Raw genomic sequence first — 25,218 nt, 5'->3', positions numbered from 1 at the left:
GCTCGTCTGTTAAGTATCCAACTCTTGATTTTGGCTCAGGTCATGATCTCATGGTTTGTGAGTTTAAGCCCTGTGTTGGGCTCTGTGCTGACAGTACAGTCTGCTTGGGATTCTCTCTCTCCCTCTCTCTCAGCCCCTCCCCTGCTCATGCTCTCTCTCTCCCCCTCTCAAAATAAACATTAAAAAAATAATTATACATATTCATAACACTTTTTGAGAAATGAAGAAAAGTATGCTAGAATACTAATTTTAAAAAATATATATCCCTTTCTAGTAATTTTATATACTTTTATGTGTGTATATTTTTTATGGTTTTGGTTCATGGTTTGGTTTATGGTTTTGGTTTTGGTTCAGTGAATGTAAAATTTTTGTTTTCCTTCACTTACTGTAACCATTATTAGTGTTCAAGGGGTGAATTATATCAATATATCAAAACTTGATTATTGGACGATTAAGTCATTTTTTTGCTATTATAACATTGAAAGTTGTAAGCATTTTTGGACACTTAGCTTTATCCTTTTCTTGGACTATTACCTTAGGAAAAGATATCCCAGAGGTGCCTGGGTGGCTCACTCTGTTGAGCGTCCGACTTTGGCTCAGGTCATGATCTCACAGCCAGTGAGTTCAGGTCCCGCATCGGGCTCTGTGCTGACAGCTGAGAGCCTGGAGCCTGCTTTGGAGTCTGTGTTTCCCTCTCTGCCCCTCTCCTGTTCATTATCTGTGTTTCAAAAAATAAAATGTTAAAAAAAAAATCTACCAAATTGAGATGACTGATTCAAGTTTATAAATCTTTTCCCTGTTACGTTTAAAACTGTTACTCTGTTCTACCCATGTCTTGTGAAGTTTTTCTTTTTTTGTTATAATATAAAAATAGAGAAGATAAGGAACACCCATAATATGCCATCATTGTTATTAGCTTGATGTATATACCTTTTCTGTTTTTTTTAAATGAGATTATACTGTGCAGAATTTTAAATAACCTGTTTTAATCTGTCCTAAACATCTTTCGTTGTTGCTGTTGTTGTTCATAGATTTATTTCTAAAGCATTTTTGAAAGAGTGGGTTTTTTTTAATGTTTTTAAAATTTATATATTTTTTTATTTTGAGAGAGAGTGCAAGCTGGAGGGTGGGGGGCAGAGAGAAGAGAGAGAATTCCAAGCAGGCTCTGCACTGTCAGCTTAGAGCCTGATGCGGGGCTTGATTCCGTGAACAATGAGATCATGACCTGAGCAAAAATCAAGAGCCTGAGACACTTAACTGACTGAGCCACCTAGGTCCCCCATTTCTATAGCATTTTTAATGTTGTATAGTAGTCCATGGTGGGCAAATAATTAATGTAGCCAGTCGATGATTGCTGTTTATTTAGATTGTTTCTGATGTTTTAGTGCTAATGAACAGCGCTCTTATAAACATAGTACTTCTATGACTCCTTATATCGCTAAAATTAGACCATTTAAAAACACAAACCTAGAAATTGCTTAGGTGTCTTGTAATATAGCATTCTGGAGCTGAAACTCATGAAATCCTTAATTTTGAGCCTTAATATTATTCTAAACAATGCTAATGAGAAAATACATCGTTTTTACAGTGATTATATATTGGTAAGCATTTCAGTTAGCTTTTCTGTATAAAAACTGGTTAATGTTTTCTAGTACAACTTTCATATAACATTTTGCTTATATTCACTGAAGAGAGGTGTATTACCATGTTGTCATCTATAAATGATACTCATATAAAGGAGTGATGTGTTGAACTTTCTGATTTTTCAAAAGTTTTACAGAACTGGATGATTTTAGAATTTTGAGATCCTTCCTAGAATGAAGGGTCTTAAAATATCATACTTTATGTAGTAACTATTTAGGAAGTTAGGTTATAGTTGGGGTACCGGGTGGCTCAGTCAGTTAAGCATCTGACTTCGGCTCAGGTCATGATCTCACAGTTCATGAGTTCGAGCCCCACATTGGGCTCTGCGCTGATGGTGCAGAGCCTGCTTGGGATTCCCTCCCCTCGCCCTTCCCCCCGCCCCTCTTTCTCTCTCTCTCTCTGCCCCTCCCACCCCCTTGTATGAGTGCTCTTTCTTTTTCTCTCTCTCAGAAGAAATAGACGTTAAAAAAAAAAAAAAAGTTTGGTTATAGTCAAATTTGCCTGTTCCTTTCTATCTTTGAGGAGAATTACCAAAAATAGAATTAAAGAATATTAAAGCAGCAAGGAAGGACTTCAGGCTTATCAGTTAGCCTAGCTTCCTCATTATTTAGATTGGGATTATGTAAACTTTTAGGATTTTAAGTGTTTTGTTCAAGGTCACAGTGCTAAACTAGGTATTAGAGCCTGGTCTAGAGTTTACGTCTCTTGCTTCCAAATTTATAGTGGTAGTTTTACACCACACTAGATCCTGATGTAGGGTTTTGACTTATGGAATCTAAGTGTTGCCCTGTTGCCAGAATCTGGTGTGTTTTGTTAAGTATTTTAAAGATGGGTCAAGAATTAAACCCAAATTGATACGAACTTTTCCAGTTCTTTTGTATGTGAATATACCTTTAATGCCTCTCTTAAGTATAGTAGGAGGCTTGCATTGCCCCATTACAATGGGCAGAAAGGATTTAGACTCCCCTCCATGAACATGATAAAGCATAGAAGATCATAAAATTCTAATATCACTCCTAAAGGGAAACATCTCATGGAAAAAGAAAATATAGAATTTATTAGAAGCTAAAGAATCCATTCTAAAGTATTAAGATAAGCCAGATGTCTTTAAAGATACATATTTTAAATTGTAGAAAATCTTTCTAGTAATTATTCTTAGTAATTTTTTTGTTGTGTTATAGTAAGCCTTCAGTCCAGAGACCGGATAGGCACAGGAGGACAAGTTGTGGACTGCAGTCGTTTATTTGATAATGATTTACCAGATGGGTAAGCTGAAATCATTAGAGAAATGTGTTGATAATGTCCTTCAAATAATGACAAATAAGTTGACATTTATTGTATACTTTAGAAATTTGCTGATCAGTTCCAGAATCTAGATTTTCCTTGTACTTGGAAAATTAGCAAGGGACTTTGTCAAGTCAAATTTATAAAATAAACCATGAATTAAATGTGTTACATTTATTTTTTAAGAGTTTTGACTAGGAGACCATCAAATTTCTTGACAGATATCTCTGTCTTGTAAATACTATGTATTTAAAAGAACAACTTTTTTGCATGATTAAATTATTCAAAACAGGGCATATAAATGCTGAATCTGAGACATAACTCCATTTAGAGGGATGGAATAGAGATTTGTGGAGTAAAAATGACAAAAACATAGGAACATTTGTTGAGTATGTGTGTGTCAGATACTGTTGTAAGCATTTTATGTCAGACATTAGATCGTTTAACTCACAGGCTTGTGATTCTGGAATTAGACCATCCGGATTCCAGTCCTTCCTCTTCTGTTTACAAGCTTTATGGATTTAATCAGTTCATTTAACTTCTGTGAGCATTGGTTTATATTTACTTCTAGAAGAGGATGGTGATAATAGTGTATATGCCATAAATTGTGAGGATTAAATGAGATCATTCGTGTAAAGCACTTAGCACAATGTTTGCATATAGTAAGTGCTTAATATATAGTAATATATTTTATATTATAAATATATATAATATTAAGATAATATATATAAATGATCAGCTACTGTTATTACTTCTGCCACTACCCTCATGTTACCTCATTCATTCCACAGATTAAATGTTACCCTCATTCATTCCACAGATTAAAAACACTGGGTCAGAGAAGTTAAGTAAACTTGCCTTAAAGGCCACATAGTGGATGGTAGACTGGAACACAGACTTATTTAAGCCTTGATTCCACATCTCATGCTTTTGATCACTGCTTTCTCTGTTTGATACTAGTGCTGACACTTTCTGACTTCATTTTTAACTTGAATGAGGTGTAGTTTACGTACAATGAATTATTTCAAGTATATAATTGGTTGAGTTTTGACTTCAATTATTTTTGATACGGAATTTTACATCCAAGTCAGGGTATTTGCTCACTTTGTTTAAATTCTTAAAAATTGCCATAATTTAATTCTATTTATACCTCACTTTAGCTCCTTGATCTATATGTTAACTTTTGTGGATGTGATGCAGATTTTGGTAATTTTGAAGGGGAAGTTTGGGACAAAATAACTAAACAGTGTTAAGAGATTACAACAATGCAAGGCTTATTTTTCTAAGCTTTTGGTTCTTTATCGTACTTTTTTCCCATTTGTTTTTATGATGTATCCTTTAAAAACTTGGTGTACATTTTATAATACAGTCGTACATATGTATAATTTATAAATTAATTGATAAATAATACTCCAGTACTGTATTCTGATTGTAATCACAGGAAAAGACCTCTTAGCATTTCTTTATTTCCTGGTTTTTATGGCCTCTAAACCTCTGCTTGGGTTTTGGTGGAAGTATTAATATTATTACATTTCTGTGGTCATTTGCCCTTTTTTTTATTGTTGTTACATACATTAAAAAGTTATTGAGGAGGAAGTACCAATCTTTTTAAAAAACTAATTTGGGTAGGCTAAATGTTACAAAAAGCTTTTATATGCTTTAATGTTAGATTTAATTTTAAAAATTAGATGTGATTTTTATTTTTAGTATGGCATTTTTTTTTTTTTTTTTTTTGGCCACTAAATTCTGAAGAAATAGTGTAATTTAGTTGAGCCTTAATGACATTATTGAAAAATTCTGAGTTTGGCTGATGGAGAATGTTAGGCACACCTCAGTGTAAATATTGTAGAAGTTTCAGAATTCCAGAAGGTACAGTGTACATTTTAAAAATAAGTTGAAAAACATTCCTGTATTCTGTGTAATGATTTTCAGTTTGTCATTCCTGATTTATAACAGCAGATGTCTTCCTGGCTCAGTTATTGCCTTAAAAACATTCTGTATCCACCTTCTTATTAATGCCTTATCAATTTTTATTTAAGCTGGGAAGAAAGGCGAACTGCCTCTGGAAGAATCCAGTATCTAAACCACATAACAAGAACTACACAGTGGGAACGCCCAACACGGTAAGAACATACAAATATCTTTCCCTGGTTGTGCTGTTTGCCTTCCTGAAGTTGTCACTTTCTGTTTATCTGTCAGTCTTACCAGATTTCCTTTCTTGGTTTATACTGCTCAAGATCAGTAGATCTTACAGCGAGTGCCATTATTATTTTTTTTTTTAATTTTTTAACGTTTATTTATTTTTGAGAGAGAGACAGAGTGTGAGCAGGGGAGGGGCAGAGAGAGAGGGAGACGTAGAATCTGAAGCACGCTCCAGGCTCTGAGCTGTCAGCACAGAGCCTGACGTGGGGCTTGAACCCACAAACTGTGAGATCATGACCTGAGCTGAAGTCAGACGCTTCACCGACTGAGCCCCCTGGGCACCCCTAGCAAGTGCCATTATTATTTTCAAAAAGTAATTTTCGATGAAGGTTGTTTAGCAAGTCATCCTGTTATTGCAGCTCTAGGGCCTGTGAAGGTAATTAGTAAGTATTGATTAAATAAGTTAACTGAATAAATTGAGAAGCCATCTCATTTCTGGGACTGTTAAAATTTTTTTTGAGTCTGTTATTGAATGGCTGTAAGAGAATATATATACCGGATCTTCATTTGTTCAGTCAGGTAGGGGTACGATTATATCATTATATTACATCTAGTAAGGTCTGTGATCAAGATAAGAATGCAGATGCTCTGAGACCATATGGAGGGCCCCTTAACTTAGAGCGGGGAGCAAGGGGATGGTAGAAATTGCAAAGGAAAACTCTGAAGGAGGGGAATTTCTGAACTAAATCCTGAAGAATGTTCGAATTTTACCAGGTGAGGGGAAGGCGGTGAAGAGTGTTCAGAATGGTGGTAACCGTGATCATTCAGTTCACCAAATGGTTATGTGCCAGGCACTGTGCTCATCATTTGCTCTGTTAACAGGGAACGAGGCCGAACAGCCTTCATGGAGCTTAATGTGTAGAGACATGAGGGAGTAAGAGAATTTTTGGAAATTCCAAGAAAGTACTTTTTAAAGTAACTGATAATGAATAGGATAAGTGGCTGAATTTCCTTTTTTGCTTTAAAAGTCAGAACAGAGTTTATTTGCCACTTCTAGTGAGTGTTTGCTTAGCCCTCCACCCCCTTTTCCTAAGCAGGTCTGGCACCAGACATAGATCATCAAATGGTTCTCTAAGTTATACCCACTTTTATTTATTGGGGATTAATTGCCGAACTCATTAAATCACAGTTTTCCCTATTAAAATATGATTCTCAGGTAAAAGCTTAGCTCACGTTGGCATTTTAAAAGATACTTGAGAGTTGTATTTCTAGTATTAAACTGCCAAGGATTTTACTGAAGTCCAAGAACCTTTTTATTGTATCTGAGTGTAAATGAATGTGTACCTGTGTCAGTGCTTTAGTGAAGTCCATTTCCTTTTAACTTCTTTAACTGATGAAATTCACTTTAATTTCCACCAGTATAAAGTTGATTGTGGTTGTAAATGTTAGTTTAAAAATTAACTCTTGGGGCACCTGGCTGGCTTAGTTGGTTAAGTGTCTGCCTTTGGCTCAGGTCATGATCTCACGGTTTGTGGGTTCGAGCCCTGTGTCAGGGTCTGTGCTGACAGCTCAGAGCCTGGAGCCTGTTTCAGGTTCTGTGTCTCCCTCCCTCTCTGCCCCTCTCCTGCTCGTGCTGTCTATCAAAAATAAATAAACATTAAAAAAAATTAACTCTTGATTATCCTCTTACATTTTGGACTACCTACCAGTATACTGGAAGTTCTTTGAAGAGTCACATCATCATCTTTATTCATTGTGTGTGTGTGTGTGTGTGTGTGTGTGTGTGTGTGTGTGTATGCCAAGCACTGTTCCAGGTACAGAGGATATATATAGTGGGAAATGAACCAGGCAGACTTTCTTCTCTCAGTAAATATTCTAGTAAGGGAAAACAAGGGTACAGATTAAAAAAAAAAGTGTCAAATAATTGCTATGCTGAGAAACTAGGGTGATGTCCTTACCAAATGCCTGGGTGACTACTTTAGGATTGAAGGTCAGGAAAGACCTCTCAGACATTTAAGCTTAAGCTATGATTTGAATGACAAGGAGGAGCCTGTCTGGCCTAGGGAGAATAAGAGAAAAAAGTTTTTGAGGTGGGAGGAAGAGCTCCTTTCCAGTACTAAAGGTAAACTGGTCTTGGCAAGTTCAGGGAACAGGAAGAATGTCCAGAAGTGGAGTGAGAGAAAGGTGGGAAGTCAGATCTGAGAGGCAGGCCGAGGCTAAGTCAGGTAATGCTTTGTAAACTAGTACTCACATCTGTAAATATATGTGGATTTTGTATACAGTGTAATTAAAATCAGTATAAAATGATTTCAATAAATAACTGACCGTCTGCTTTATCATATGAGTTTGTACTTAGAGGTGTCAGGTTTACTTTGATTCAGAGTTCTTGAAATCATTCTATTTGCATTGATCACTCCATTTCCTTGTGATTGTCCCTGCAGTACATACGTCGTCTAGAGAACTCTACTTTCGATATCGCACTTGAGTAACTTTTTTTTCCTCTGTTACTTTTCAATAGACCAGCATCTGAATATTCTAGTCCCGGCAGACCTCTTAGCTGCTTTGTTGATGAGAACACTCCAATTAGTGGAACAAATGGTGCAACGTGTGGACAGTCTTCGGATCCCAGACTGGCCGAGAGGAGAGTCCGGTCACAACGACATAGAAATTACATGAGCAGGACACATTTACATACTCCTCCAGACCTACCAGAAGGCTATGGTATGACTAGCAGAGGAAAAAATAAAGTGTGATTTACTGATTTCAGCTTGCTAAGAAAGCCAGAAAATCAGCCGTAAAGAAGTTATTAATCTGGGTTTAGGGATTCGGCATGAAAATAAATGTGTAAACCCTCCCAATCTGAAAAGTCTTTGAAGTGGTAGCGGTCGGCCCGCCTAGCAGTTTGACTTGGGCTAGTCATTTAACCTCAACCCTTTGGCACTTATTTTATAAAGACATGAGGTGAGTGACACCTCTCCTGGTCACAAAGCTATTGCTAAGAGTACACGGAACCATGTGAGATTACTTTGCCAATAGGCACGATGTAAAGGTAAAATGGTAGAGTTATCGATGATGATAATCTGAAGGCAGACCCACAGTGTAATTTTCTAGACCTGCATATTTAGAAGTGACTTCAAAAGCATATTTCTGACAGTATCTGTATATTTGTGTTGTCTATAATTTTGGATCATCTGAATGATTTGGTTTCGTGTTGTAAATGACTTAGTCACTTCTATGTTTGTATAAAATTATTATAATCTTATAATTTCCCAAATTGTAGAATTTCACATGGAAGATGACTTGAATCTTCTAGTTGAATACAGAACTTTCTAAATTAGTTACAACTTGTGAATGCTCTTGTAGATACTATGAACTTGTCTTTTCCTTTCTTGCTCAAAGTTAACCAAAGGAATTACATCCTCGCCCTCTCAACTGCCTGCAGATAAACCATTCTGGGCTGATGGTGACACCTAATGACCAACATTGGGAATCGCCTGATCTAACTTGTATTTTCTTTTTCCTCTACAGTATGTTGTAAACTGTTCTGCAAATGCAGAATTCTAGCTTTATTTTTTAAAAATATTTTAACTCTTTAGTTAAAAAAACCCAATTTGTCCATCAATTGTGCTGTGCTGCACAGTTTAATGACCCAGGTAGCACAGTGATGAGAGCATGGACTTGGGAGACAGACCTGGGTTTATATCCTGGCTTTGCCACATGTTAGTTGTGTGACACTGGGCACATTAATTTCTCTGAGCCTCAATTTATCTTCCACAGAATGGGGAAATTGATAGTCCCAACCATGTAGGTTCGTTGCAAGAGAGGAGGGGTGATTTCATGTGAAGTGCCTGACACAAGGTCCAGCATAGGAAGCACTTAGTAAACTCTGGCTGTTATTAATGTTCAGACCCTAGAATAAAGTATCTTCTGTCATTTCTCTGTAATTGAGATTATAAGGCAAGCTGTTTGGAGTGGGGTGGTTATATTTTTATTTTACTTGTGTGATTTGAATTAAAAACAAATTTTGTACACCTGAAACCTAGGAGTAAAGTGGGCGCCAGGGCTGAAGTTTTTGCAGCTGTCATCTATCACCAATTTTAGACATTTTTATGTTTATAATTTTAAGAAGCATAAACTTTACATTGATTGACTTTATTGTAGGCTTATAAACAAAGGCATACTGATAAATATTTGTAGTTTCACCATTTCATATGTTAGAATTTTTCATTAGATTTTGTTTAAAGACAAGTGGTTCTGTTGCTTAAAAACACAAATAGACTAAAAACCACTGTTGAAGAAACTCTTCAGCAGATACCTCCTCTTTGCCCTGACTTCCTTATTCTCTTCCCGAGAGCTCGGAGTTCATTTCGCCTTTGACCTTTTTCTCCCCAGAATGCATGCCTGTTCTTTTAGTCCTTCTTTTTCCAGCTTGCTTATTTTTGTATCTTTGTCTGTTTTTGACTATAGAGTGTCTCTCCTAGTGGAGTATTCCATCTTTTTGCCTTTGTTTGAGTCTAAATAGAGTCTTGAGAATATACCTCTCTCAAGAAAAGAAAATACATAAGTTTTGGTATAAAATTAGGAATAATAAACAACTATTACCAGCCTGCAAACCCTTTGAAAGCTTTTGCAAGTCCTGTCAGCATCTCCCACAGTTGGTTAGCCTCTTCCTCTGAGCTTTCTTTTGTTCCCCTCAGGCTCCACTTTAAGAAAAATAAAAGATCATTTCTCATGTTTGTTTTGTATAAATATTGGTACGGTGACAATCTTGTTTTCTGTTTTCCATAGCAACATGTTTAGTATTTGAGCCACGTTGTAAATTTGTTGGCTTTTAGTTAGCTGGCCTCTGGCTCTCATCACCATTTATAAGGTTGTTTTCCAGGAGAAGATGTATTGAGTTGAGAAAAAAAATGATTTATAAAGCACTTTTTTTTTTTTTTTTGGTAATATAGTAAATTGGTAATTTGGAGAATTTATTAATATCATTCTAGTATCTATAGCTGTCTTTGATTTGGACTTTCTGAATATGTTTTTATTATTAGTGTTTCTTAATTTTACAGAGCAGAGGACAACACAGCAAGGTCAGGTGTATTTCTTACATACTCAGACCGGTGTGAGCACGTGGCATGATCCAAGAGTGCCTAGGTAAGAATATATCCAAACACTCTTCACACCACTGGATCCCTGTTTTACCTGGGATTTCTTTGATTATTTAATTTTCAATTTAAAATGGTTTATGTAAAAGGCTGTTTGTGACAGTCGTTTCAGGTAACATTTAGTGGAAAGCCTTTCCTGTTTCTCTGGAGTCCCACCCCAGTGCCCTGCCCCTAACCAGCCCCCAGTCCTTCTACCCTCTCACGCTGAAAAAAAAATCAGGGTGAAAACATGGGTCTTTGTGAGTTTGAAAATTGACCTGGAGAATAACATAAACCTTAAAATTATACACCCCCCTCCTTTTTTTTTTAAAGGGTAGCAAATTGATATTTTTATTTCTGGTTACGCTTTTTAAATTTATTTTTTCATTTTTTTAACATGTTTGTTTATGTTTGAGAGAGAGACACAGCACGAGTGGGGGAGGGGCAGAGAGGGAGAGAGAGACACAGAATCCAAAGCAGGCAGGCTCTGAGCTGTCAGCACAGAGCCTTATGTGGGGCTCAAACTCATGAACTGAGAGATCACGACCTGAGCTGAAGTCAGATGCTTAACCTGCTGAGCCACCCAGGTGACCCTGGTTAGGCTTTTTAAAAAAAGGTTTATTTAATTTAACCTAATATGAGAATATTCAGTGTTCTCTTATGTATTCCTTAATCAACTTTTGTTTTAATGTATAAAGGAAATAACCTAAATTATATTAAAAAAATTTTTTTTAATGTTTATTTTTGAGAGAGAGGCAGAGTATGAATTGGGGAGGGGCAGAGAGAGAGAGAAACAGAATCCAAAGCAATCTCCAGGCTCTGAACTGTCAGCACAGAGCCTGATGCAGGACTGGGACTCATGAACCATGAGATCATGACCTGAGCCAAAATTGGACGCTTAACTGACTGAACCACCCAGGTGCCCCTTATTTATTTATTTACTTAAAACCTTTGTCCCTTTTTTTTCTCTCTTTTTTTTTTTTTTGGTATCAATTGGTACTATCGTGATTTTTCTTTTTTAATCTGTTAATATGACCGATTACATGGATAAGTTTTCAAATATTGAACCATTCTTGCACCCTTGAAATAAACCTCACTTGGTCATGGTGTCTCATGAATTAAATTTCTTTTAAATACCAGAACTTGGACATTTAAACTGTAGGCATTGTTGAATGCATTTACTAACCAAAATGTGAGCTATCTTTTAACTAAGAAGATGGAATGACACACAAATCAATTTAGTAATTTCACATAACTTTTGATATATCTTAGTATCAAATAATAAGTTTTCAAACACTATTTAGCTCTCAAAGGAGCTATTATTTTCTAATGAACAGATGCAAAGTGTCAGGTAGTTCAGCTGAAACTGCAAAAAAGTTGAGTTCTAAATTCTAAATCAGCTTGATAAGCTGCGCATACACTTTTGTGAGATGAAGATATTTTATATTTTAAGTGCAGCATTCCCCTCCTCCCAAAAAAAGACCTATGAAGGGGTCAGGAGATCTTTTTCTGCCTAAAGCTTGTACTCAGAGCTCTACTTGTCAAGCAGTCATGTATTTGAATCAAAAACAGATGTGACAAGCTGATGTTGGATTGCTTTGATACTCTGTATTTACAGTTGACCCTTGAACAATGCAGGGGTTAGGGGCACCGACCACCCGCACAGTTGAAAATCTGTGTGTGACTTCTGACTCTCCCAAAACTTTGCTAATAGCCCACTGTTGACTATAAGCCTTAACGATAGATTAACACATATTTTGTGTGCTATTTAAAGTAAGCTACAGAAAAAATGTTAAGGAAATCATAGGGAAGGGAAAACACTTTATAGTAAGTACTGTACTATAAAAAATCTGCATATGAGTGGAGCTGCACACTGTAAACCTGTATTATTCAACGGTTAACTGGTATTTATAAATGAAGCTATTCTAATGTAAATGTTTTACTTTGTGATACAGCTTAATTAGCATCTTTCAAGGTGGCAACCAAGGAATGTGTTTTATCATTAATTATTCTATCAAGGTTGTCATTTCTGTGTCTTGATGATAAAAACTGTTTAAAAAAATAGTGGGGAAGAAATTTTTGTTTTGTTAATAAGCTCACTGAAAAGAAATCCAAGGGCCTAACTTTGAGAAACAAGAGTTTTGTTACGTAACTTATGAAAAGAAGTGTTTTGGAGTGTGTGTATACAATTGTAGGTCAATAATGAGCTTTTCTATAAAGTTATTTAAAATCATTGGCGGGAAATGTATAGAAGAAAAATGATTGTTTTTTTTTTAACTAAATTATTTATAGTGAGAAAGTTGATCTTTTGAGTTATCTGTTGAAAGAAAAGTGTGGAAGCTGGCATCAGAAGTTGAGAGAGATTTTGTTACCAGTGTTGGTAATGTTTCTCATTCCTAAGGAAACGTCAGTTTTTCATTAACGAGTAAAGGGTTTCTATAAAGGTTTGAGAATATTTTGAGTATTGAATAATGACTTTATAAAATAGTGCTCTGGGTTATTTTTCTTTAGTTTCTGTGTTCTAAATTGTTAACCCTAAAAATGTGTATCATGTCTTTTGGAGGATCCTTTAAGTAAATATGCCTTTTGTGTGGAGAATCTTGTATCAAAGCAGATTATTATTATTTAGGTCGATTATTTAGGTTATATTAAAAAACCTGTTCAAAGACATTTATAAAGTAGTATAACTCAGACACTTTTATTTAAAGGTACCCAGTAAACTTAGATTTATCTGAGAAGTCCCATTTCATCATCTTTGGCGTTTCCCTTTAACGCAGTGATGAATGCCTTGTTGTTCATTACTCTGCACACGATGTAGTCTTGCAGTCCAGATCGGTATTTTTATGGCTGCATAACATTCCATTTTTCTTGAATCATCTCCCGATTGGACATAAAGATTGCTCCCAGTTAGCCTCCTTTTCTTTCAATCCATTCTTTAGAGCTCTTCCACGTATGACTATGAATTTATAAAATTCTGAATAAAATGATTATATAATTTTCACTTTATGTCATTTGGTTTTATAAACCAAATTCTGCATTATATCAAAAGAATTATTCATTCTTTGATTTTAGTAATCACTTTTCATTTCTAAAAATTGTTAAAAAAAATCCATGTGTTTAATTGTTCCTTTTATAAGTTTATTTTTTTTTTGAGAGAGAGAGTGTGTGGGAGAGGGACAGAGAGAGAGAGAGAGAGAGAGAGAGAGAGAGAGAGAATCCTAAGCAGGCCCTGTGCTGTTAGCATGGAGCCCGACACGGGGCTCAATCTCACGAATGTGAGATTATGACCTGAGTGGGAATCTAGTCGGATGCTTAACTGACAGCCGCCCAGTCGCCCCACCCAATTTTATAAAATTATTACTAAACGTTGCATAGCCTAGCCATTCTGTTTGATGTAATTTTGTGGTTTATCGTTCCCACTCACTCTTAATCATCATGTCTTCTTTCAGGAGTATATGGTGCTCTTGGTGAGTTTGTTTGATCTTAAGTGGTTGGAGGTCTGTGGACCTAAAGTGGGAAATGAGGAAGTTTTCCTGGACTCATTTCATCTTCCTTTTGAGTTCTCAGTGTAGTAGGGAAGTTCCAGATTTCCTTTTCCAAACTTGCTGCTGGCCTGGGGCTGAATTTCCCAGTTAACTACTCTCTGACAGCCCCGCCCCCAGCTGATGGCACCAGCTCCAGCTCGTCACTTTTTTTTTTTTTTTTTTTTTTTTAATTTGAGGAGGATCCTTGAAACTTTTCCTCCTCTTTGGAGACTGGAGTTGTTTTTTTTCTAAGCTTCAGTTTGTAGCAGAAGAGTCTCTTGGAGCACCTGTAAGCACAAGTCAGATCACTGTTGCCATAAATCTATGGGTGCTTATGTGTGTCTGCCATTATGTTTCACCATGACCAAGAAGAGGTTATTTCAGGAAAAATCTTTTTCTAGTTTAAAACACGATTTTGATGAGATTTATCAGTATAATTATCTGTTACAGTTTAAGTTTACATTAGACACGTTTTTATCTTATTCTTTAAGGTCCTGTGAATCTTTGTTTACATACAGTAGTATTTTAAGAATGTGCGATACAGTAACAATGGTCTTTGATTCATTAAAAGCCTTTCTGCTTTTTCTTACTGTATCAGTAAGCATTAGAGCATTCTTCCCTGGGTGTCTTAAACAGGTTCTTCATTCACTAGCTTTGTAGCTTTCAAAATTCCCAGTGGAGCAGCTTTCCCTTAAAATATACACTGTGATTATTTTCAGGATCTGTAAATTAAATAACATTTCCAGTTTTGCTTTGTTAGAAATGAATATGGAATAAACATTTATTTATACAAATTTGATGGTTCAATAAAGAAAAATAATTGAAGGGAGAGTTCAGAGAACATTTCATTCCTTATGTCACTGACATTTGTAAAACAATATTTTGTCAGACTAGTATTGAAGTACAGTTTATGTTGGCAAATGTTGCGATTGCTTTTATATTAATTTGAAATCTGTATTACATTAAGGCCCAGGAATGAACTTACTAAAAATGGAGGCTATGTGATAAGTTCCTGAGCCATTTATGAATTGGGTTTTGAATATGCAAGTTTGTTAAACCATTGGGAATTAAAGATTCTAGTTGGACATCTCAGGTTTCTGGAACAATACGTTTTCTCAGACTTCATGGAATTGTTCTGTGTCATTTACACTTGCTTGGCTCAGTAGGCCCAGCAATGAGGTATTTTTTATTTTATATTTGTTTTTGCAGGGATCTTAGCAACATCAATTGTGAAGAGCTTGGTCCATTGCCTCCTGGATGGGAGATCCGTAATACTGCAACAGGCAGAGTTTATTTCGTTGACCATAACAACAGAACAACACAATTTACAGATCCTCGGCTCTCTGCTAACTTGCATTTAGTTTTAAAGTAAGTTTCTGAAACAATACATGTTAAAATGCAAGCCTGAACAAGAGAAGACTGAAAATGCTTTTTGTAATGTGATAGAATATTGCTCTCTCCGGTTGTAAGTTACTTTTGTTGGACAAAATTTTGAGACTATGACAAGTTCTACTCTGATACAGAAACATTTTAAGCCCACTGTACCTAAGTAGCCCACTGCACTTAAGTAGGAACCTGTTCTGAAGCATTAAGGAAAGGGTGTGTATCAAAGGTGCTTATAGCACACTTGAAGAGACAGGATGCTTTCTAGGGGTGATGTTTTCTATCTTTCCCCTGAGTACATCCGACGTAGCTCCAGGATAGCTGGATCCATCCCAGGGGTTTTTTATGTTTTTTTGTTAAAAATTTTTTAAAAGCTTATTTATTTTAAGAGAAAGAGAGCATGCCACGAGCAGGGAAGGGGTAGAGAGAGGGAGAGAGAGAGAATCCCAAGCAGGCTCTGCACTGTCAGTGTGGAGCCTGACATGGGGCTTGAACCCACAAACCCTCAGATCACGACCTGAGCTGAAGTCAAGAGTCAGCTGCTTAACCTGATGAGCCACCCAGGCGCCCCCATCCCAGGTATTTTTTTTAATCACCCTTATTGAAATGTAATCGACATACAATAAACTGCGTATTTAAAGTGTTCCATTTAAGTTTTGACATATTACATGCCTACGAAACCATCACCACAATGTAGATTGTGAACATATCTATCACCCCCCAAAATTCCCTCTTGCTTCTTAAGTCGTCCTCCTGTACGGCTGCCATAACAAAATACCGCACACTGGGTGGTTTAAAACAACAGAAATGGGTTCTCCCACAGTCTGGAGGCCAGAAGTGTAGGATCAAGTTGTCCTCAGGGCTGGTCCCCTGTGGAGGCTCTGAAGAAGAATCTGTTCAGTGACTCTCTCCTAGCTTCTGGTGGTTGCTGGAAAAACTTGCTGTTCCTTGGCTTGTAGACACATCATCTCCATCTTTGTCTTCGTCTTCACGTGGCCTCTTGTGATCTGTTTCCACACACAAAACCTCTGACTCCAAACGGGTTTTTCCCTCAAACCTATCAGTTCTCCAGATCTCTGGACACCAGCTGGGTATACGATGAGTGAATTCAGTTCTGACACTACCTGTGGTTGGCGCCAGACCCCACAGGTTAAGCCTCAGTCTCACAAGACCGTTCCCGCTTCAGACGCCAATCCCAAGTCCAAGGACTTCTCTGGTTCTTATTGACCCGCTGTAAATCGGGGAGTTCTCATGACTTCGTTCTGGGGTTCAGTAATTTGCTAGAATGGTTGGCAGAACTCCTGGAGATACTTTATGTACCATTACCAGTTTATTATAAAGGATACAACTCGGAACCACCAAATGGAAGGGGTGCATAGGGCAAGGTGTGGTGCTGGGGGAGCCAAGAGCTTCCAGGCCTTCTCTGGGTGCTTCGTCCTCCCAGTGCCTCAGTGCATTCACCAACCTGGGAGCTCTCTGCACACTGTCATTTAGGGGGTTTTATGGACATGTCATCACCTATGTGTGATCAGTTATTAACTCAGTCTCCAGCTCTCTCCTCTCCTCAAAGGTTGGGAGGATGAGGCTGAAAATTCCAGGCTTCTAATCAAGCTTTGATTTTTCTAGTGACCAGCACCCATTCTGAAGATATCTAGGGCCCCACTATAAGAGTCACCTCATTAAAACAAAAAATGCCCCTGGGGCGCCTGAGTGGCTCAGTTAAGCATCCGACTTCAGCTCAGGTCATGATCTCGCAGTTTGTGGGTTCGAGCCTGGAGCCTGCTTCAGATTCTGTGTCTCTCTCTCTCTGTCTTTCTCTCTGCCCCTCCCCTGCTTGTGCTCGCTCGCTCTCTCTTGCTCACTCGCTCTCTCAAAAATGAATAAACGTTAAAAACAAAACAAAACAACAAACCAAAATTACCCAGGAAATTGTAAGGGATTTAGGAGCTGTGTGTCAAACTGGAGGCAAAGACCACATATTAGAACAAAGGACACTCCTGTCATCTCTGCCACACCGGAAACTGAAAGGATTTTAGGAGTTGCATGTCAGGAACCAGGAATGCCAAAGTACATTTCTTATTCCACACCTTTTTGTGTGTCTGGATCCAAATTTCCCTCTTTTTATAAGGATACCACTTGATTGCATTTAGGGCCACCCTGATGCAGTATGACCTCCTCTTAGTACATCTGCAGAGACTCTATATCTAGATAAGGTCACATTCACAGGCATCAAGGGTCGGACTTCAACACATCTTTTTGGACACAGTTCAGTCCACAACACACCCCATCTTCACCTAATCTCTGGTCTACTTTCTGTCACTATATATTAGTATGCATTTTCTAGAGTGTTAGATAAATGGATTCCTGCAGTATGTAGTCTGTTTTGTTTCTTTTACCCAGCATAATTATTTGAGATTCATCTCTGATGTGCGTATAATTTATTTTCATTGCTAGATGGTATTCCATTGTATGGATATACCACAATTTATTTACCTCTTTCCTATTGATATTTGGATTATTCCCTCTTTTTGGTTATGACAAAACTATTATGGACATTTATGTGTAAGTCTTTGTATGGACATATGCTCTTCTCTAAGATAAATGAGCGCCTAGGAGTAGAACGGCTACATCATACGGTTTACGTTTAACTTAAAAGAAATGGCAGGTTGTTTTTCAGAGCTATTGTACCATTTGCCATTCCCTCCTGCAGCGGGTGAGGCTTGTAGTTGCTCTGTGTCCTTGCTAACATTTGGTGTGGTTCACCTTACCACTTGTAGATGTGTGGTGGCGCCCCCTCGTGGTTGTAATTTGCATTTCTCTAGTAACTAATGTGCTTATTTGCCGTCTTTGTATCTTATTTGGTGAAATAGTTTGCCTCCTCTTTAAAAGAATTGAGTAGTTCATTAATTTTTTGAGTGTTTTGTGTTCTTTAGATACTTTAGAGTGCCAAAATACCAGATAAGTGCTTTGGAAAGATTTTCTTCTAGTCCATGACTTGTCTTTTCATTATCTGAACAGTATCTTTTGAAATTAAAAAAAATTTTTTTTAATAGTTATTTTTGAGAGAGGGAGAGCAAGAATGTGATTTGGGGAGGGGCAGAGAGAGGGGATAGAGGATCCGAAGCGGTCTCTGTGCTGACAGCAGAGAGCCCATTGCGGGGCTCGAACCCATGAGGTCATGACCTGAGCCAAAGTCATCCGACTTAACTGAGTTGGCACCCTTCTTTTGAAATTTTGATGAAGTTCAGTTTATCCATTTGTTCTTTTATGGATTGTACTTCTGTTGTCATATCTGAGAAAACTTAGCCTAACATAGGTCATGAAAATTTTCTTCTGTGTTTCAAAAGTTTTATGGCTTTCAGTTTTACATGGAGGTCTGATTGATTTTGAATTTAATTTTTGTATGTGGTATGAGGTATACCCAAGTTTGTGGGTTTTTTTGTTTTGTTTCGTTTTTGGCATAGGATTAATACAGTTATTTAGGGAGTATCTTTAATATTCTGTTTTGCTTTTGTTTATATGTGTGTGTAAAAAACACCTTTCATGTTTATGAGAGTAGTAAATAGTGATTTGTGATTTTCATCAAAGCTGCATTTTCTTCGGGTAGGTACATGTTTTAGGAATACAATTTGGCCTGGTACATAAGAACCACTGTTTGTAAAAAAACCAAAAATCGTTTCGGGTGATTTATTAGAAACCTTAAAGTTAATTTTGTTTGTTTTATTATGACTACCATTGCCCTTTACCTTTAAGTTAGGAGATGATGCTCCTATCTGTTGTGTGTAAAGTTAAACTCCAGGATGATTCAGTGCCTGCATGGATATCCATAGTGAATTATCAGACTTTTTATTTCCTGACAGCTTATTGGAATAAAGTAGTTCATTATATCATAAGGTTCTTTAAAAAAAAGTTCTTAGGTGTAACTTAGAATACTTTTGCCGGGAGAATAAAAATATCTCTAGGTAATGTGTGCCTTTTTTGAAAGTATTCTATTTCTGCTCTACTTGGGAGATTATTTTCTCGTATTTGTAGTAAACCATGTATGTGCACACTTAGAAGTCACTTTAGTACAACAGTGTGAATGTACTTAATGCCACTGACTATATTAAAAAGAGGTTAATACAATAAATTTTATGTGTTGTATATTTTACCACAATAAAAAGAAAGAGTAGTCCCTTTGTAAAGCGTTTAGACTTGCTTGTAATGTGCTCATTTCTCTGTGCCAGTAACTTACACGTAACTTTCCACATTCTTGTGGTCTAGACTTAGCACGTATAGGAAAGGGGACTCCTGCCAAACTGCCAGCTCCAACTGTTTGTCTCTCTCAGAGAGACAGACTCGAGATAACAGGCACAGCGTTTGGCATACGCCTGAATTTTAAAATGGCTGATGGTAAAGTATGCAGAAAAAAATGGAGATGGCATTTGAGAAATTTGTTCTTAGCAGCTGTACAAAGCTGGATGGGTAAAACTCCATTATCCAATGCCACAAGTGTGTGTGGATTCTGAGACATAAACTTCGGAGCTCGTGTATTGTCATCACAAATGTCAAGCAAAGAATAGCGTAAGGACTGAAAATCGTACAGGCAGACTTGCTTTATAGGATGATGTTCTTTTAAATGTATAACCGCAGTCTCTTTCATTTCAAATAGTCACATTTCTGTTTCCTTTTAGTCGGCAGAACCAGTTGAAAGACCAACAGCAACAGCAGGTGGTATCGTTATGTCCCGATGATGCAGAGTGTCTGACAGTCCCACGGTACAAGCGAGACCTGGTTCAGAAGTTAAAAATTTTGCGGCAAGAACTTTCCCAACAACAGCCTCAGGCTGGTCATTGCCGCATTGAGGTTTCCAGGGAAGAGATTTTTGAGGTAAATGGACAAGTCTTATTGTAAAACAGAGAAAAATTACAGTGTTTCACTCTGTTTTCTAAGAATGCTTTCTGGAACTCCTATCTCTCAAGAATGGGAGAGTTTTTACTAATTTCTGTTTTCATTGTAGGGAATAAAGACAATAATATCAGAGATTTAGTATATAAGATAAACATTTAAATGGGATGAAGAGGGTGAAATATTCCAGTTGGTTCAGCTTAGTCTCTGCGTTGCAAATACTTGTTAATAAATTTTAGTATATGTATTTTTAAAGTAAGCTCTACACCCAGTATGGGGCAAACTCACAACCCCGAGATCAAGAGTCGCATGCTCATACCAACTGAGCCAGCCCAGGTGCCCTTGCCCTGTTGATGGACTTTAAAAGACCGCAAATGGTATCCATCCCTTACCTTCTAATTCTTCCAAAAGATGAGGGACTCTTAAGTCAAAAAAGTCATTTTAATTATTTTTGGACTGCTTCCTTAATTTATTGAAAATCTTTCTTTCTAGTGTATTCTTTTATCTTTGGACTTGATAGCCCTAGAGGTCCAGGGTAGAGGTTTCCCACTCAGGATTTGGGAGCAAAAGATGTTTGGGGATTTGATAACCCTCTTCCTAAAGGATGAACTTTTTTCTTTTGACTTTTTTTTTTTTTTAATTTTTCTTTTTGACATTTTTATTGTATTTGAGAGAGACTGAGCATGTGTGGGGGAGGGGCAGAGAGAGAAGGAGACACAGAATCTGAAGCAGGTTCCAGGCTCTGAGCTGTTAGCACAGAGCCCGACGATGTTTGAACTCACAAACAGTGAGGTCAGTGACCTGAGCTGAAGTTGGACACTTAAGTGACTGAGCCACCCAGGTGCCCCTGAACTTTTTTCTATTGGAACAGTTCTGACCTTATTTGCAAGTCAGTCATTTGTATTTTAAAATAATATGAAGATGCTGGCTTAATGAAGGTCACATTAATGACTCGTCTTGTTCTTTTGAGCTTTCTTTTTCTCATCTTTACTTTCTGTTGGTACCTATGACCTAAAATTAGGTCAACCAATTTTTAAAAATTTGGTACTTTTATGAAAAATTTTTTTTAATGTTTATTTTTGAGAGAGAGAGAGAGAGAGAGAGAGACAGCATGAGTGGGGGAGGGACAGAGAGAGGGAGACACAGAATCCGAAGCAGGCTCCAGGTTGTCAGCACAGAGCCTGATGTGGGGCTCAGATTCACGACACGAGATCATGATCTAAGCTGAAGTTGGACACGCAACCAACTGAGCCACCCAGGCGCCCCAATCAAATTCTGTTTTTAATGTGAGTGTAGTAAACCACACTCAGATATCACCTCATGCCAGTCAGAGTGGCAAAAATGAACAAATCAGGAGACGATAGATGCTGGCGAGGATGTGGAGAAACGGGAACCCTCTTGCACTGTTGGTGGGAATGCAAATTGGTGCAGCCGCTCTGGAAAACAGTGTGGAGGTTCCTCAAAAAATTAAAAATAGACCTACCCTGTGACCCAGCAGTAGTACTGCTAGGAATTTACCCAAGGGATACAGGAGTACTGATGCCTAGGGGCACTTGTACCCCAATGTTTATAGCAGCGCTCTCAACAATAGCCAAATTATGGAAAGAGCCTAAATGTCCATCAACTGATGAATGGATAAAGAAATTGTGGTTTATATAAAGCTAATATTTATGATACATACACAATGGAATACTATGTGGCAATGAGAAAGAATGAAATATGGCCTTTTGTAGCAACATGGATGGAACTAGAGAGTGTTATGCTAAGTGAAATAAGTCATACAGGGAAAGACAGATACCATATGTTTTCACTCTTATGTGGATCCTGAGAAACTTAACAGAAACCCAGGGGGGAGGGGAAGGAAAAAAAAAAAAGGTTAGATTGGGAGAGAGCCAAAGCATAAGAGACTCTTAAAAACTGAGAACAAACTGAGGGTTGATGGGGGGTGGGAGGGAGGAGAGGGTGGGTGATGGCTATTGAAGAGGGCATCTTTTGGGATGAGCACTGGGTGTTGTATGGAAACCAATTTGGCAATAAATTTCGTATATTGAAAAAAAATAAATAAAAGAAACTGATTGTCAGAATGAAACGCAAAAAGAAAATAATGTAAGTGTAGTGATTGCTGTGGTTTGTAGAACTTAAGTATGGAGTTTTGCCCTTAGGCTTTTAATATATTTGTCAAATGAATTAATTTCAATAGTATTAAGCTATATCCATCTTGTTTTTAGGAGTTCCATGAGATTTCAAACACTTAGAGCTTATCTGTTGGATTATGGAACACATTTCATCTTATTTTAATAAATGTACCTTTTGTCCGTAGAATGCGAGGGAGAGTTTAACAAGTTAAAAGCACCTAGTAACGATAGTTTATTAAAATTTTTTCAGGAATCATATCGGCAGGTCATGAAAATGAGACCAAAAGATCTGTGGAAGCGATTAATGATAAAATTTCGTGGAGAAGAAGGCCTTGACTATGGAGGGGTTGCCAGGTAAAGACTTGCTCCTGAGCAAATGACATATAGTTACATTTATAAGTTTAAGATACTTCCTCTGGTGAACCTTCTCACTGATAATTTATTTTCTGGTGTAACATTCCCAAATGTTTGCAATGCCGACGATATCCTAATAGATGTATTCATGCTGAGGTTGGGATAGTAGAGCCGCCACAGGGGTAACTGAGAACTCCCTGATGGCTCGTATAGCCCAGTGAGACTTTCTCTGAAAACTGGCTGCAGCTGTACATGGGCCATGTTAGGACCTGCGGGCTCTGTATTTTCTCTCTCTCCTTCAGTACATGTTATTCCCTCTGCTTTCCATTGTTAGGAGCCATGTTGAGATTTTAATGACATATATTCTGAACTGAATGCTGTTTTCCTTGGCTTCCATTGCCATGCTTTTTGACCTTGTTAAAGTAATGTTTGCGTGTGCATGTAAGTACATGTAAAAATGTGTGAACATACGTGTATATCGTAAGTGGTCTTTAAAATGTTTCCATACAGGGGCGCCTGGGTGACTCAATCAGTTGAGCATCTGACTTTGGCTCAGGTCATGATCTCACGGTTTGTGAGTTCAAGCCCCTCATTGGGCCCTGTGCTGACAGCTCTGAGCCTGGAGCCTACTTCAGATTCTGTGTCTCCCTCTCTCTCTGTCCCTCCACTGCTCGCACTCTTGTCTCTCTCTCTCTCAAAAATAAACAAACATTAAAAAAATGTTTTTTTAATGTTTCCATACAGAAGCTAATATTTATGATACATTCATACATATATTTTTTTTACAGGTGTGAAAATTCACTTTATGTAAATGTGGCAGAAACATCATAACTTCTGTACTGAAACATCCTAGGGACCATCATGATAATTTGCTTCCCCCAATCTAAATGTAGCCTAAATTAAATTTGCGTTTCCACCAAGTCCCATAATTGTTACTTAGCATTACTTGTTTTTACCTGTAGTTTTGTTCTGTGGCCTTTTTACCTATAAATGGGATAGTTTGTTTAGTTTAGATTTGTAGAGTTGATCACGTGGACATCATACTTAGGACTTGCTAGTTTCTGTGGAATTCTTAGGAGTTACTCATCACTAGATTTGAATGCTTGTCGAGACAGCTTGTTAATTATCTGTTGATAGACTCTAAATGCTGTAATTCTGTGTAAAGTCAAATAAATAGTTGGTTTTTTGTTGTTCATTTCTGAACCTCACTACTGTCAGGGTTTGGGCAGACTGCATGGGATGTGACAGTGAACTGCTTCGTTCTGATCTTTATTGCATAGTAGAACCCCAGAGTAGCTGGAATCTGCTTATATGTGTGTTCTAAATACTTGGTAAAACAAAAATTTGGGTTAATCCATAAAAAAACATAGAAGACATTTCAGGTAAGTGTTAGGTGTGGGGGTAAGCTTGCTTATATGGAGACCGCTTTTTTTTTTTATCTTTAGAATTTTTTGAGTATTACATAAATGGTGGTGATTTGATTTAGACTCCATCACTTACAGAACTTTGAGACATTTTTCTTTACTTGCAAATCGTGTTTCACTACATTTCCTAAAAACATATTACTCAGTCTGTTTAATTCATGATATCGGAACATATTTAAATACCTTTCCTAGTGGAAGAATGACAGGAATTGAGACTAGAACTACATCTTTTCAAGTCCTAGACTAGTGATTTTGTTTCTCCAAGATGAATAACAAGTTATCTTTCATACTTTGAAAAAATAAAGAATTTAATGAGTTTAAGGTGATAGTACTTGTCCATTACATGCCTTTTAAAACACCAATGTACACTTGAAACAAATGAGTAGTGTGGAGCCCACCCCCCCCCACCCTCCCCAGCCCCCCAGATGCAGGCTTGCCTTGTGTTCCTACCTGTACCAAATGCCTTGCAGTCTCTGACCACTTATACTTTTATTGTGGTATATTTTAAAGTTCACACAAAAAAGATGATGAAATGGGATCATTTCCTTACTAAACAATACCAACAACAAAACACACCCTTGTCCAAAAGAGAGTAAATTAATGCTTTGTTATGTATCAGTATAAACCAGTATAAATCTGCCATGATAGGAATGGACCAGGATAGTATAGATCACATGGATGTTTTGAAACAAAACCATATTCTTCTCTTCGTTTTGTATTTATCCTGGATTAGAAACGTATTTAGTAATTAAAAGTTAACAGACCACTAGGCTGCAGCGTCTAATGAGTAATTGGCACTTCTGAATAATACTTGCCCTCTCTGATACTGAAATGTCATAAAATTGCCCAAAATTGAGTGAGAAGTGATTTCAGTTTAACAAAACAAGAGTCTTCATTTGCTTTTTGGGGCATGATAGATTTTTCCAGTGTCATTTTATATAACTGGTTAGTGTTTTATGTGCTTTTATTTAAAAATTTCCTTGCTAAAATGATGAATTAATAGCATATCTTAATCAAAACATTCATTAACAAAAAGTTTCCTGTGTTCCATCTTGCTTTCTAGGGAGTGGTTATATCTGTTGTCACATGAAATGTTGAATCCTTACTATGGCCTCTTCCAGTACTCAAGAGATGATATCTATACATTGCAGATCAATCCTGATTCTGCAGTCAATCCGGTAAGATTGGTGGTTATGACGATGTGAATTAACCTGTGACCTGCAGTGCTTTTGATGTTGAAATGTCAGTGTGGTTTATGATGAAGGGTCACTGTCCTTGTCCTAGTCGCAAGCTTGGACTTAGCAAG

At 37.3% G+C, this 25,218-nt stretch overlaps 1 protein-coding gene across 2 annotated transcripts in view; it reads left to right on the top strand.

Moving 5' to 3' along the window:
* SMURF2 (SMAD specific E3 ubiquitin protein ligase 2) overlaps positions 1-25,218 on the top strand; it is a 113,945-nt gene that overhangs the window by 78,114 nt on the left and 10,613 nt on the right. For both annotated transcript variants that reach the window (XM_027047906.2, XM_027047904.2), the window contains exons 6-13: positions 2,826-2,910; positions 4,968-5,051; positions 7,589-7,791; positions 10,131-10,215; positions 14,939-15,097; positions 19,786-19,981; positions 22,385-22,488; positions 24,976-25,090. In XM_027047906.2, coding sequence (XP_026903707.1) covers positions 2,826-2,910; positions 4,968-5,051; positions 7,589-7,791; positions 10,131-10,215; positions 14,939-15,097; positions 19,786-19,981; positions 22,385-22,488; positions 24,976-25,090 — 1,031 coding nt within the window. The remainder of the gene's footprint in view (positions 1-2,825; positions 2,911-4,967; positions 5,052-7,588; positions 7,792-10,130; positions 10,216-14,938; positions 15,098-19,785; positions 19,982-22,384; positions 22,489-24,975; positions 25,091-25,218) is intronic.

Source organism: Acinonyx jubatus, chromosome E1 (assembly GCF_027475565.1).
Source record: "Acinonyx jubatus isolate Ajub_Pintada_27869175 chromosome E1, VMU_Ajub_asm_v1.0, whole genome shotgun sequence".
Taxonomy (NCBI): Eukaryota; Metazoa; Chordata; class Mammalia; order Carnivora; family Felidae; genus Acinonyx; species Acinonyx jubatus.
This window is presented reverse-complemented; position numbering and strand designations above follow the sequence as displayed.